This window comes from Toxorhynchites rutilus, chromosome 3 (assembly GCF_029784135.1).
Source record: "Toxorhynchites rutilus septentrionalis strain SRP chromosome 3, ASM2978413v1, whole genome shotgun sequence".
Lineage (NCBI taxonomy): Eukaryota > Metazoa > Arthropoda > Insecta > Diptera > Culicidae > Toxorhynchites > Toxorhynchites rutilus.
The window spans coordinates 91,095,468-91,108,958 of record NC_073746.1 but is presented as its reverse complement, the minus strand read 5'-3'; the positions used below and the strand labels follow the sequence as shown (position 1 = coordinate 91,108,958).

General features: G+C 38.7%; 1 protein-coding gene across 9 annotated transcripts in view; it reads right to left on the bottom strand.

Moving 5' to 3' along the window:
• LOC129779604 (protein NDRG3) overlaps positions 1-13,491 on the bottom strand; it is a 171,883-nt gene that overhangs the window by 29,410 nt on the left and 128,982 nt on the right. For all 9 annotated transcript variants that reach the window (XM_055787180.1, XM_055787172.1, XM_055787173.1 and 6 more), the window contains 3 exons: positions 7,842-8,035; positions 7,475-7,595; positions 7,245-7,386 (listed from right to left, as the gene is read on the bottom strand). In XM_055787180.1, coding sequence (XP_055643155.1) covers positions 7,245-7,386; positions 7,475-7,595; positions 7,842-8,035 — 457 coding nt within the window. The remainder of the gene's footprint in view (positions 1-7,244; positions 7,387-7,474; positions 7,596-7,841; positions 8,036-13,491) is intronic.

Here is a 13,491-nt window from a genome sequence, read left to right as displayed (position 1 = left end):
TATGAAAAAAAATCACAGGGAAATTTAAAATATACTTTTGTTATTATTTTATTATATTACTTTTAGAGACACATAAATGATTCTCATTTATTATTCAAAAACTGAGTCGTTTAAGGGGTTATTCTAGTCCAGACATTGAAAAAAATAAATTTTTTTGTTCATATTTCTGAACATTTAAGAATATGCCCATGGAAGGATTTTTCGGAATTCTCGTTAGTTTAGTTTAGTTTAGTTCATTGTATTTTAGAAACTTTAAACTTAATAGGTCATTCGCCTCTGAACTTTCCTTATTTGCCGAGTTCTACTCACTTTAGAAACCCGGTAACCTGGATCGATGTTGACTCGAAATATTGAACACGTTTTTCTCGAAACTCCTTTTCTTTTCAAACTGATATGCGCTTATCTTAGGTTCTACTGAACCGATCTATTTCATCTTAATACAACTTTTTTTGGAGAGAGGGGTGTGAGAACAGCCCTTCACCATGGACCACTATGTGCTGGCCTCCTAAGAATAATTACCGAAATTATATGATATTCGGACCTTTAATTTTCAAGTTAAAATAGGTTTTGTAAAATTTCCGTTATTTACAAAACAATAGATAGAACAGAATTTCGAATTTGATTCTATGAGGATATATTTGCTGTTGAATACGAACAGTTTCTGAGATTAGGAATTAGGTTGGGGAACCCATTATTTTTTGAACATTTAATGATCATATTAAACATAGTTAGAATGATCCGATTCAGGTGAAATATGCACCGATTTGTCTATTAGGGATGATCGATTTTCAGACCGTATGGGAGCAGCTTTTAGTAGATGGTTTCCTGTCAATACCATCAAAACTACAGCAAAACCTTCTTGGTTTGGCCATAATTTGCGCACAGCCTTGCTGCTTTTTGACCGCGCTAGGTTTCGCTTGAAGTTGTTGTGAGGGATCCACTTTTCATTACTTTCCACACACCACATTAAATATAGGCCGATTATGTTGCGATTCAGCAGCGATTTGCAGATTGAAATTCGGTCCATGAGGTTTTTTCGTTGATTCGTGTAGCACCAGCACATCGAGATTGGTTTTGTAACCAGCCATATTTAAGTGGTGTATTTTGAAGTGTCCATCTTTGACACTCTCATCACTCGAAGAAATATGAAACAAGCAATTCCTAAACTGTGTGGGAGTAGTGTTTGATACGAACTATCATCTTTCTACACGACATAGAAATGGACGAATTAATGAGCACGAGCCACAAACTCGCAACTCGTTTGGGAGCTTAATCGCAGTTGGGTCAGCCAAATCCCAGAAGGTGCTCTGTACAGCAAGGCAAGTCGAATCAACTCATCGAATCAAAGGACAGTGGAAAAGATAAGAAAGTGTACTAGAATTGCGAGAAGCCCAGGTATTTTGCAGCCAAATATTTCAATGTCAAGAAGTCGAGGGTGAAGGCAGACAACCGAAAAGGGCTGTGCAGCGTTTTTGCGATAGGAGTCGTTATGACCGATGAGTGGTATCTCGATTCCGTTGTCACCATCCATATAGCACAGGCGGACCAGCCTTTGGTAAATTCAGTTGCTGTGGATCATTACGTTGAAACAATAGAAAACAGCAACATGAAAACCGTTTCGAGAGGGAACAGTGGCGATGGAAAGTTTGGAAGGAAACGTGGATGCTGCTGATGTGTTGAAAATGCCGGACCTAGTATCCAATCTGCTGTTGGTTAGCTCCATCTGTAAGCATGGAACCAAGGTGACGTTCACGGCGAAAAGATTCGAAGTCTGGAATGAAAGCGGAGAGCTTGTCATTACCGGTGTAAAATAAGGTGATCCGAATCATGTTAGCCGGCCGTTTTTTCATTACGTTCTTGCATGACATCAGTAAGAAGGTACACGCGTACTTACTCGAGTGAAAGAACCAGGCATTTTCAAGCACTCCGGAAATTATTCGAAGCACTCCGGAAATTTGGATAATCTGCGTACAAATAATGGGACGGAATAGGTATATTTCCGTTAACTCCTGGAACGTTAAGGCATCCGGCATTCTTCGTCAAAGAAATTTCCTCCGACTTGCACTGTGGTCATGCGTATTCTAGAGCTTTCCACCCAGGAATATATTTAAAGCGTGTTATTTGGTATTGGAATCTCAACTAAGTATTTATAGAATAGACGCAAGAGACACTCAGTTGAGACGGCGAAGTTCCTCTAGGAACTTTAGTGCCATTGAAAAAAAAGAAGAAAAGAAGAGCAGAAATTGTGATGGATGATTTAAGAACCAACGAGGATGTTCTGCAACGGCCTGACAGGGACCATTGGGTTCTAGCAATAGCAATGAACGATGAGTTGGCGTCACTGAACGAGAACAACACGTTGGTGCTTGCGGATCTACCAGAAGGGCGAACGGCTATCCGGAACAAACGGATGCTCAAAACGAAGCGCGGACCTGATGGGACCATTCAAACGATTCAAAGCTCGTCTCGTCGTGAAAGGATGCTCGCAGAGACCTGAATTACCACGAGGTGTATTCTCCCGCTGTGCAGTATGCGACGACGATCTTTGTTCTCATGACGCAGGCAATGAAATACGATCTGGGCATCGATCAGATGGACGTCGTGAGAGCATTTTTGCAAGAATAACTGAGCGATGAGATCACCAACGATCAGAATCTAAACCGAAAACTGAAGAAGAAAACTGAAGCGGGGAAGCAAAGTTTTGTTTGGGTATCCGGATAACGAGAAATCAAGCAGAAGGAAAGCTGTGGCTCGATCACCAAACATACATAGAAGACATCATCGAACGCTTTGGAATTAATGAAACGCACACTGTATCCACTGTATCTATATCCTGCAGATCCAATTGTACGACTGAACAAATCGATGGGATAAAGGAATCCTAGAGAAGTTGAGGAGATGAAGAGTGTTCCTTCCAAAGAAGCTTTCGGAAGTCTTTTTTTCATAGCCCAGGTAACTCGCCCGAATTTTTTTTTTGCGATTAATGTTGTTAATAAGTTCAGTGCCACTCCAAGTCGCCAATATTTGGAAGCCGCGAAGAAGATTATCTGCTATTTGAAGAGAGCATCGACGACGAAGTTGGAGTATTGCAAACGTGGTTCAACCGAGCTAATTGACTACAGTGATGCTGATTGGAGAATTGCTCCCGTGGTCGAGTGGTGAGCGTCACACATTATCATGCCGGGGGTTCGGGTTCGATTCCCGTTTGGTTGGGCGATTTTCCGTCAACGATTTTTTTTTTCGATTTACACTGTGGTCCAGCGTATTCATGAGCTTTGCCACTCCAGAAGGCATGTTATTTGGTATATGAAATCTCAATTAAGCACTATTAATAAAAAAAATGACGCAATAAATACCTACGTTCAGACGGCAAAAGTTTCACTGGGAACGTTAGTGCCATCTCAGAAGAAGAAGATGCTGATTGGGGAGAAGATAACCTGATAACCGAATGTCAACTAACGTTACAAGAAGAAGCCAACGTGGAACGAGGAACGTTAGAAAGCAGCAAGTCGTCGTGAGTATATGGTCCTATCCCGCACAATTCAGAAGGCCTTGTGATGGAGCAACATGCAGTCGCAGATATTCGATGTGCACCGTCCAATGTCTTTCAACTATGACAATCAATCTGTAATCATCGCGATTTTCCAAAACCTGATAGGATGACGAAGCCTATTTCAAACTCGATCATAAACACTGCCGGAACCACAGTTTTATACATCGGCGAATCAATAAAGACCATACACAGCAAAATTCGCTAGACCATAGACGAATGCGGAAAAATATCTCGTCCGTTTATTACGACAACGAATGGCGAAATCTACGGGAAACAGTTTGACTAAAAATGGTTGCTATTCTTGATCAAGCAAATGTACTAAACGAGACGAATCTACTAAACGGCCCAGAGTTTCGTCTCATCGTAACTTTCTGAGTTTCGACGAAGGCTAAGCTGAGGAAACACGTGAGAACAAGTTTTAGAAAATTCGAGAAAGATTGGCATAAGACGGTGAAAATTGATGGAGAAAACTCTTTACAGGAACCTATGAGCAATGTTAAAAGAATAGATTATATATTTATTTCCGTTAATTTCCAAAAATCATACAACATCCAAGAAAAAGAGTTTTTTTGTGTTGTCTCAACAAAAATGAGTCTGGAGCTTTGTGCCAACATAGAATTTTTGTCGACGAGATTTTTGTCAAATAAAATTCTACGTTCTCTTTACAATTCGCCGTTTCTATTTCTCCTTAAAATTGTGACTGAGGATGAAACGTGGATTTATTCCGAGAAATCTACGCGACGGAAATCATAGATAAATTCAGGCAAACTATTGGATTATGATATCGTTAGAAAATACTAGCTGACCCGGCAACCGTTGTTCTGCCATATAATTTATTTCTAGAGAATATTGGTTAGTACAAATAATGAATATATTTCAAGAGAGTTTGTATGTTATCGTTCAGATCTGTAAAAATGATTTGGGTGAAGACAAACTCAAAAAATATATTGACCGCGCTGATCTGATCAGCTGTTCTCCCGTGATGATGAGTTATACGTACGCGGGAAAAACTCTCTTTTATATATAAAGATATGCACAGTCAATTTTTTCGATTTTTTCCAATCATCTCAAATATTTTCCAAAGTACTCTATCATTCTAGTTTGGGTGAAGACAAACTCACAAAATACAGGGTTTTCCAACTTTAAATTCCGAAAGTAAATTGAAATAAAACATACTTAGAATTCGAATTTCGATGAAACTTTTATTTCAAATTAAAGTTTGGTTTATGCCATTATGTGTGAAATACAACATCATTCAAATGTCCACCTAGGGCTTCCTCGCACACCTTGATCCGGAACAGGTAATTTTCGATGACTTTTCGGCACATATGGGGCGGTATCTCGGTCATAACTTCACGAATGTTGTCTTTCAAATGTTCAAGAGTTTGCGGAGAGTTGGCACAGACACGGTCTTTCGCATAGCCCAAAAAAAAATCTAGCGGGTTCAAATCGCATGATCTGGACGGCCAATTGGCATCACCAAAACGTGAAATTATGCGTCCCTCAAATTTCGTTCGCAATATGGCCTTGTTCGGTCGCGTTGTGTGGCTCATAGCGCCGTCCTGCTGAAACCACATGTCATCCGTATCCATATCTTCAATTTGTGGCAAAAAAAATCGGTTAACATGCGGCCATAGCGCTCATCATTCACAGTTACCGTCTCGCCGTCCTCATTTTCAAAGAAATACGGCCCGATGACTCCACCAGACCATAATGCGCACCAAACAGTGACTTTTGGCGGATGCAATGGCCTCTCAACAATCACGTGTGGATTTTCAGAGCCCCATATACGGAAACTTTGGGTGTTCACATAACCACCGAGCTCGAAATGTGCCTCATCGCTGAAGAAAATTTGATGCGAAAATTCAGCATTTTGCTGCTGTTGTTCGTTCACCCAATCGACGTATGCCCGACGCATTCCATTGTCACCACGCTCTAATTTTTGTACCAGTTGGACTTTATATGGATGTAGGTGCAAGTCCAAATGCAAAATTCGCCACAATGATGTGTTTGACAAGCCCAATTGCTGAGCACGCCGTGGAATCGAAACATTCGGGTCCTCCTCCACACTGGCAGCAACAGCAGCAATATTTCCGGCCGAACGCACATTACGATGATCCACAGGTTTCACAATATCCGCTACGGATCCAGTTTGTTCGAATTTACGTATTATATTAGCGATTGTGTGCTCTGTAGGCCGTCCATGACGACCAAAATCCGTCCGTAATGCTCGAAAAACATTTGCCGGTTTTTCATCATTTTTATAGTATAATTTAACAAAATTAACACGTTGTGCGATGCTAAAACGATAAATATTGTAAAATGGCAGACATTCAACTAACGATATGACGCTTTGGTTGACAACTATGTCAAACGGTTGTCAGCGCAGGGCTGTATACTTTCGGAAGCCCGAAATGGAAAACCCTGTATATGGACGACGTAGATCTGATCAGCCGTAGCCGAGTGGTTAGCGTCATAACTAACATGCCGGGTGTTCGGGTTCGATCCCCGTTCTGGTCGGGGGAATTTTTCGTCAAAGAAATTTCCTCCGACTTGCACTGTGATCACGCGTATTCTAGAGCTTGCCACTCAGAATGCATTCAAGGCGTGTTATTTGGCATAGAAATCTCAACTAAGTACTAATAAAAATGACGCAAGTAATACTACGTTGAGACGGCGAAGTTCCTCTAGGAACGTTAGTGCCATTGAAGAAGAAGAAGAAGATCTGATCAGCCGTTCTTCCGTGATGATGAGTTATACGGGAAAAACTCTCTTTTATATATTTATATGCATAGCCAATTTTTTTCGAATTTTTCTAATCATCTCAAATATTTTCCTAACGTGACTTCAAGGTTGCTCAATCATGATAGTTCATTCAGAAAATTTCCAATCCAGAAGTTTTAATGAGGTCACAGTTTGAAGAGATATCTCGAGTAAGACCCAGTTTGTTTTCTAAATAAATTTTAGAGAAAAAAACTTCTAATTAGGCAAATCCAGCTTAACTTGTACGATGTACGAGCCTAAGGGTGGGTTTAGACTAGGGATATATTCATGTGAAGAAATATGATGAGATTTATAGAAATCGCATCATCCGTTTACACTAGCGTGAACTTCTATAATGAATATATTCATATCTTCGGTGAATTTATTCACCTGAAGTAGAACTGCATCCAACTTTAGTGATTTCTCACCAGTGAGAAATTCACAAGCGTTTACATATGCTGAATTTATTCAAGTTATATATACCTCGAATAAGTGTATCATATTTATTCTCATCCGTTTACACCTATTTTCACGTGAATAAATCCATCTATAGCTATAGATCTCCCTAATGTAAACCCGCCATAAGTACCGAGAGGAACTTCGACCGTGACAACGGATGAATCTTCATCAAACAGAACCTTCTCACAATCGAATGCCTTCTATTTAGTCGATTGGAAAATATTGTGTAATTTCCAAGCACAAAAATCCCGCTGTTAGCATTGAATGAACATTTTTTTTTTGCGTCAAACCAATTCAGAAGAAGGACTGATTTCGTAAATCTAACTGAATTGCGATTTTAGAATGTTTGCAGGAATAGTTCTGTTCACTTTTTCAGTTTGATTCAAGAATACGAATGTCATTAGAAAAATCGTACAGAACAGCTTACAAACTGAATGAACATCTTCACATTCGCGCTGTACGGACTTACCTTATCCGGATTCGACAGAGCGAACCGCGCTAGAATGTTGGCTCCCGCTCCGACGCCAAACCCGATGAGGGACTTCAGGTTGAAGTGTGACATAACAAACAGTAGCTGCGCTGCGAGCTCGTCAAACGTCGGATACACATAGCTGCAATCGTCAAGTGAAGTGGTAAAATCCATTCCATCCATTGGATCCATTTGCATTTGCCAGGCGAACGAGGCGAGTGGATACTTACTCTTCCGGGAACGTGGGTGCTCCTTCCTCCTGTCCGGGAGCGTTTACGTGATAGACACAGAAGTTATCTAACAGGGCACGCATCGATGGGAAGTTGAAGAATCCAGCGAAGCTCGATGCATCTACAGGCGTGGGAAAAAGATGGGGAACGATATGAAAATACACCCGGCAGTGATTGGAGCTGGTAATCAAATTCGACGTCAGTCTATAAATTTCACTTGACTATGTAATTAATTACAACAACTACCGAGTACCGAGAAGAAAGGATATCCATCAGACACCAGCGTTGTTAGCTTGCAAGGTCTTTTGTTTTCTAATTGGATCGAAAATAATTGAAAAATAGAAAGAAACTAGACTCGGAAACTTACAATTCAATCCCAGATCGTGATAGGTTAGGATAGCCGGTTTCGTTGTATCACCTTGCACCGCGACCAGGATGTCGCCCCTATCGGTTGGAACCCGTCGCAGGTCGCACTGTCCAACGATGGACCCGCGTTGATTCGGATACTGGAGCTGTACGGAGCGAAGCTCGATGTCGTCCATTGGGTCTACTGGCATGGCTCTGTGGGGAGAAAGAAAAATGATACCGGTCTCATTAATTAATTGTTGGTTGGGTTCTATATCAACATCATCACTAGAGCTCGTATATCAACAGCCCCGATCGCTGTTCGCGGCTATCATTAGGCTTCATCGATTATCGCATGGGTTTCATGTTGGAATAATTTTTGTTGAAATTCATTATGTGTAATTATTCGTCACTAAACAATTGCACACGAGGCAGTGCAGCAATTTACTATTTCATCAGCAGCACGGCTGTTTGCGACTCTATAAAAACAATAAAAATGTACAACATAATACTAGACATATTCATTTGCTTGCCAGAAACTGTGAAACCAATTCCATTCAGTTACAATTTTTATCAGCGCCTTCTAAAGCTTTACACTAAGCCACATGAAATTGGTTTTCCAATTCCTCGGCCGTAGCGAGCGTTGGTTTTCCATGCTGTGAAACCACATCTGTGTGCCCCAACCTGCATTATGTTCCGCGCTAAACTGGCCCCCAGTGGTAATGCCCATGTGTCGAGTGTACCACCCCACCCAACCACCCTCTTTTTCTCGGTGGAAATCTCCCACAGGGTAAGTCGCAAGTACTTTGTTTCGAAAATAGGACGCTATGGTTACCAGCCAATGTGGCGGCCGTCGGTACCTCCTTCTGTCGGTTTTCGTTTCTGACGCCGGACGCGTGATAAATTGACCTCATTCCACGAACAAAATTCCTACTCTCGACGATTCGTACTTTCGATGACGAGAAAAAAAAGGAAATCTGTTCACATTTGTAACCAAGGCAGAACAGTTGGCAAAGTGAATTATGGCAGACGACAGGATTCGGTGAATTTTCTGATGAAATTTCGTTCCTGCGAAATGTTTAAAGGTGACCCGATTTCATATTCCAGAGAAAAACTCAAAGCACCAAGTAATAAATAAAATTAAGGTAAACCAAACTAACGAATTGCGCTTTAGAATACATTTTGTCATCGTTGTGGCTGGAATAAGTAACATTGTTGAAACTAATGCACGACATATTCAATTAGCATTCATAAGTATACGCTCCGTTGGGACAGTTGGAGAAGACACTGCTCATTACACCAACTAAAAGCATTTCACCGAAATCATATTTCATTTTAATTGCATTGCCATTACTGCTTTCACCGAAAGTGCAGCATAGCTTCGCTGAAAAGCTTCTGCTGAAATATGCAATACTCGAAGCGGTAGTGAGTACGTGTTGAAAGCGCGTTTCCTATATCTTACCACACACACACATCCCCGGTGGAAACAGATGAAATTTTAATATTCGATGAAGCATGTGCCTTGTTGCGTCATTGTTTGGGTGTTGCTTGTGATTAAAAAGGCGCTCGGAGAGGTTTATCGCTTTTCATAACTTGTTTTCCTCTTTCAAGAACAAATATGACAGTCTGACATCATTGTGATGAAAATTTCTATGCGAAAATGTATAACTTTTAAAACAGCAGCGGTATCTTTGGCTCACACTTATCAGAATGGAAACACCGTTTATTTCGGTCTATATTAGATATACGTTTATATAAGATTGGGGAAAACAGTTACATGTAATTAGGAAAATCGAAAAAAATCGATGCCAAATGATTTAAAAATGCATAAAACGTTGAGATATGGTGTTATCTCGAAAAAAGAATCCTTCGACATTTTGGCAGTAGTACCATACATTTTTGAGTCCTTATATGGTACACCATAGGATATATGGTGAAAAATGCACCTTTTCGTTTTTTTCATGCCATTCTCAATAGCTTTGAGAAAATAATAAGAAAAAATACTGAAAGTACATCTTACTAAGGTGTATCGATAAATATCTTCAAACAATTTTTTCATCAAAAAATCTAATGAAAAATGTTTTTAAATACGTTGTTTTTATATATTTTCTGGCATTTCGAAATTTTGAAAAAAATATCTTTGAGACCCACTTCTGCTATAATTTCTTTTTAAATGCGTTCGTATTTGTCTTTTTTTCTACATGTTGCGTAATATTTTCCTGAATTTTTTAGAGCATTGCGAGACAATAATTTGATTTTTTAAGTGTTCTTCTCATTAATCCAAATGATTTTTCCACAAGGACTTTATTTTCTCACAGAGCTCTATCGTACTTGCTGACTCCTATGAATTTGGTAAACCATCTCAATCCAATGTAAAGATAATCTAATACAGGTCGGACTCGATTATCCGGGATTCGATTATCCGGAATTTTAGACTCGATTATCCGGAGTATTTTATTTTTGATTTTCGGAAATTTTGAATAATTTGTATAATAATTCTATATGGAATAGCTTATATGGGTATCAAAAGAAAGGGCTTGACTAGTAGAATGCAGTTATTTATGAAAAATGCAAATCCAAAATGGCGGGCACTACAAAATGACGGATTACATATTTTCTCAGAATCCCATCAATATGGGGGTATCAAATGAAAAGGTTTGACTAGTAGAACACAGTTAGAACATAGCAGATAATGAAAAATCCAATTTCAAGATGGCCGCAGTCCCCAAACCACTAATTACTTTTTGAATGGTTTCATTCAGCTTGACCTATTTCTATGTATGTTTGGATGTTTGTTGGGTTGTCCCACATTAATAGAAAATTGACCCCGTTCCTAATGAATGGTTGATCTGAAATTTGGAACATACATTTAATTCTACTGTCATTATAAAACTGCGTATTCCATGATCTTGAAAAATTCAATTTGACCGCCGCAAAAAGATGGTTGAATGGCTTGATTTGGAGAATACACTACACTATGAACAACATAAATTCGAAAAGGTCGCCGCCACAAAATGGTCGACTATGTTTTTTTTTGCAATCCCCTCAATATTGATATCAAATGAAATGATTTGACTAATAGAATACAGTACAGGTCGGACTCGATTATATACAGACTCGATTATATGTGATTTGATTATATACAATTTTTGACTCGATTATATTCAGTTTGGAAAAAAATATTTTTTTATAGTTCTAATATGGCTTATTTCATGAAGAAATGTAACCTTTCAATGTTAAGGTGAAGTTAAAGTGACTATTACATGTTCAGTGGGGTAAAAATCGTGATTTTTGAAGATTTTGCTTGAATTTTCACCAGGAATTGTTTGTATCGATATTGCAGCCAAATTAAGAAAGATAGAAGACCTTTTTTTCGGCGCAATTTTTTTCAAAAAATTGTTTGATAATTTTTAATTAAAAATTCCAACGATTTTTCATGTTTTCATTTTTGGGACAAAATTTTTTTGGTTGACTAGTTTTAGCCCCGCATCGGTCACTTGGGGCCGACGTTGAGTTTTTTGGTAGGAAGTGCTGACTGACTAGGACTGACAGTTACAAAATGAGAAAATAAAAATATGTATGGTTAGCTTTCGGATGTTTTAAAAAATGTGACTAGTCGAATTTCTGACTATTTTTTACTCATGCAATAAGTATCTTTGGGAGCTGGGACCGATTATGATATTGTGAAAACGCTCTTGATGCAAGCTGAATGGAAAGCGCAGCAAGAACAATTCGGGGTTCAACGGGCAAAGCCCATTTTTGGAAAAAAAAAAAGAAGAGTGGTATTCAAAACATGACCGCATTGTTAACGTAGGACTAAGAAATTATTGTCGGTGAGATTTTGTGGAAGTATAGGCAAAAATTATTAGGAAAACAAATTTTCACCTTTAATTTTTCACAGAAGAACACAGCTTTCACCACTGGAAGTTGTTTTTTTTTTACATCTTGCACTTTGATGCTACATTTAACCTAAATACAATACACCCTGTTTTTTTTACACGGGGAATACGCATCTTGTAAAGAAAACCGCGTTAATTTGAAAATCTGCGTTAAGAATAAGCCACTTGATTCACTTACACGAAATTCAATTCAGATTGTAACGATCTGAATACGGTGGAAGGTTTAGCGGATCTTGCCATGGCAGGTATGTAAGCCAATGTAAGCCTGACAAACTTACCTCGAACACTCTCTATTCCCAAACTCCATGTCAATTGGTGAGGTAACCATACCAAGGAAGCATTCTCCAAAATTGGTCGTACCAACGAACAATATGGAGCCTTCAGGAGGCGAAGCCTCTTGAAATCTTCGATACAAAACCAAACTTTGTCTGTTTGTCTATTTTATAGTCATAGATAGTAGACTCATACTATATACTTTTCATAGGAATAGCAATTTACACGTTGTGTTTCGCTCTTTAACTGCGTTAATACGAAAATCCGCGTTAGTGCGAAACTCCGCGTTGATACGAAAAATCGCGTAAAAAAAACTGGCTGTGCTCGAATTTGCGATAATTGAATGATCCATCGAAAAACGTGCCTAATACGTCTAAACAAATTGTTAAATTCACACAAGCGCTCTTCCAGCAAAACATTATAGAAATCAGACATTTTACAAATCGCTCATTAGAACAATATTTTGTTTGCTTGATGGTGACCATTTCAATCTACATTTGGCAACGCATAAAAAATCAAGATAAAAGTATGCATGTGATGCAAAAATACACAGGTACTCTAAACCAGGCAGCATGAAAAACGGAGCTCTGTATCATTTCATGGAGTTCATCCTGGGAGTTCACGTTGCGTTGCTCACTGGTAAGAACAAGACAGTGTAATAGAAATTAAAAATTATCTACTTTTACGCCTTGACCGTCTGAATAAGTTGCCATCGGTGGGGCCTAAAATGCAATATTCCATATATACTCGACAACATTAAGTTTTTTTTTTATAATTTCGCCTAAAATAGACATTCGGAGTTCGGTTCAATATTCTTGTACGGAAATTGGTTCAGCGGTTTAAATGTAACGAATTTTGAGAAATAATTATTCCTGGCAAAATCGGTAGAAAAATCGAATTTCCAAATCACCATCATTGATGCACGCAACTAGAAGAAACGTTCAATTTTTTTCAAAGAGGAATACATATAGGAGATTTAAACGAAATCAGAGCAGATTTACGCCCTTGAAAGAATTTGATATCCTGATATCCTTTGAATTTCATATCCTGAGGTTGCGATATCTGGTCGGTACAGGGCGGACCTGATTATATCTCTCATTTTTTTCACACTTTTTGAACATTTTCTCTCACAAAAAAATTCCATAGTTTTTAAATTTCACTAAAATATAAATTTGAACAGTTCATTCAATTAGAGTTAACCACGACTAAACGATGTTAAATTTTTCCCTGAAAAAAGTCATATGTGTAATATAAAATAATTGTTACTGAATATAATCTGGTTCGAACTTTTTAGCTGGTATAAAAAATGTTGAGTTGTCAAAGATATATGAAGTCTGGCATTGTCTTGGTAGGACACGACGTATTTCTCTTGGTCTATTTTTTACGTTGTCCTGAATTATTGCCCTTTATTCGTCTATTTGCGAGCAGTACTTGTTGGAAATATCGACTGGTTTGCTTGGTAGAAGTCCATAATAAAGAATTCCTATTCATTTTCCCCAG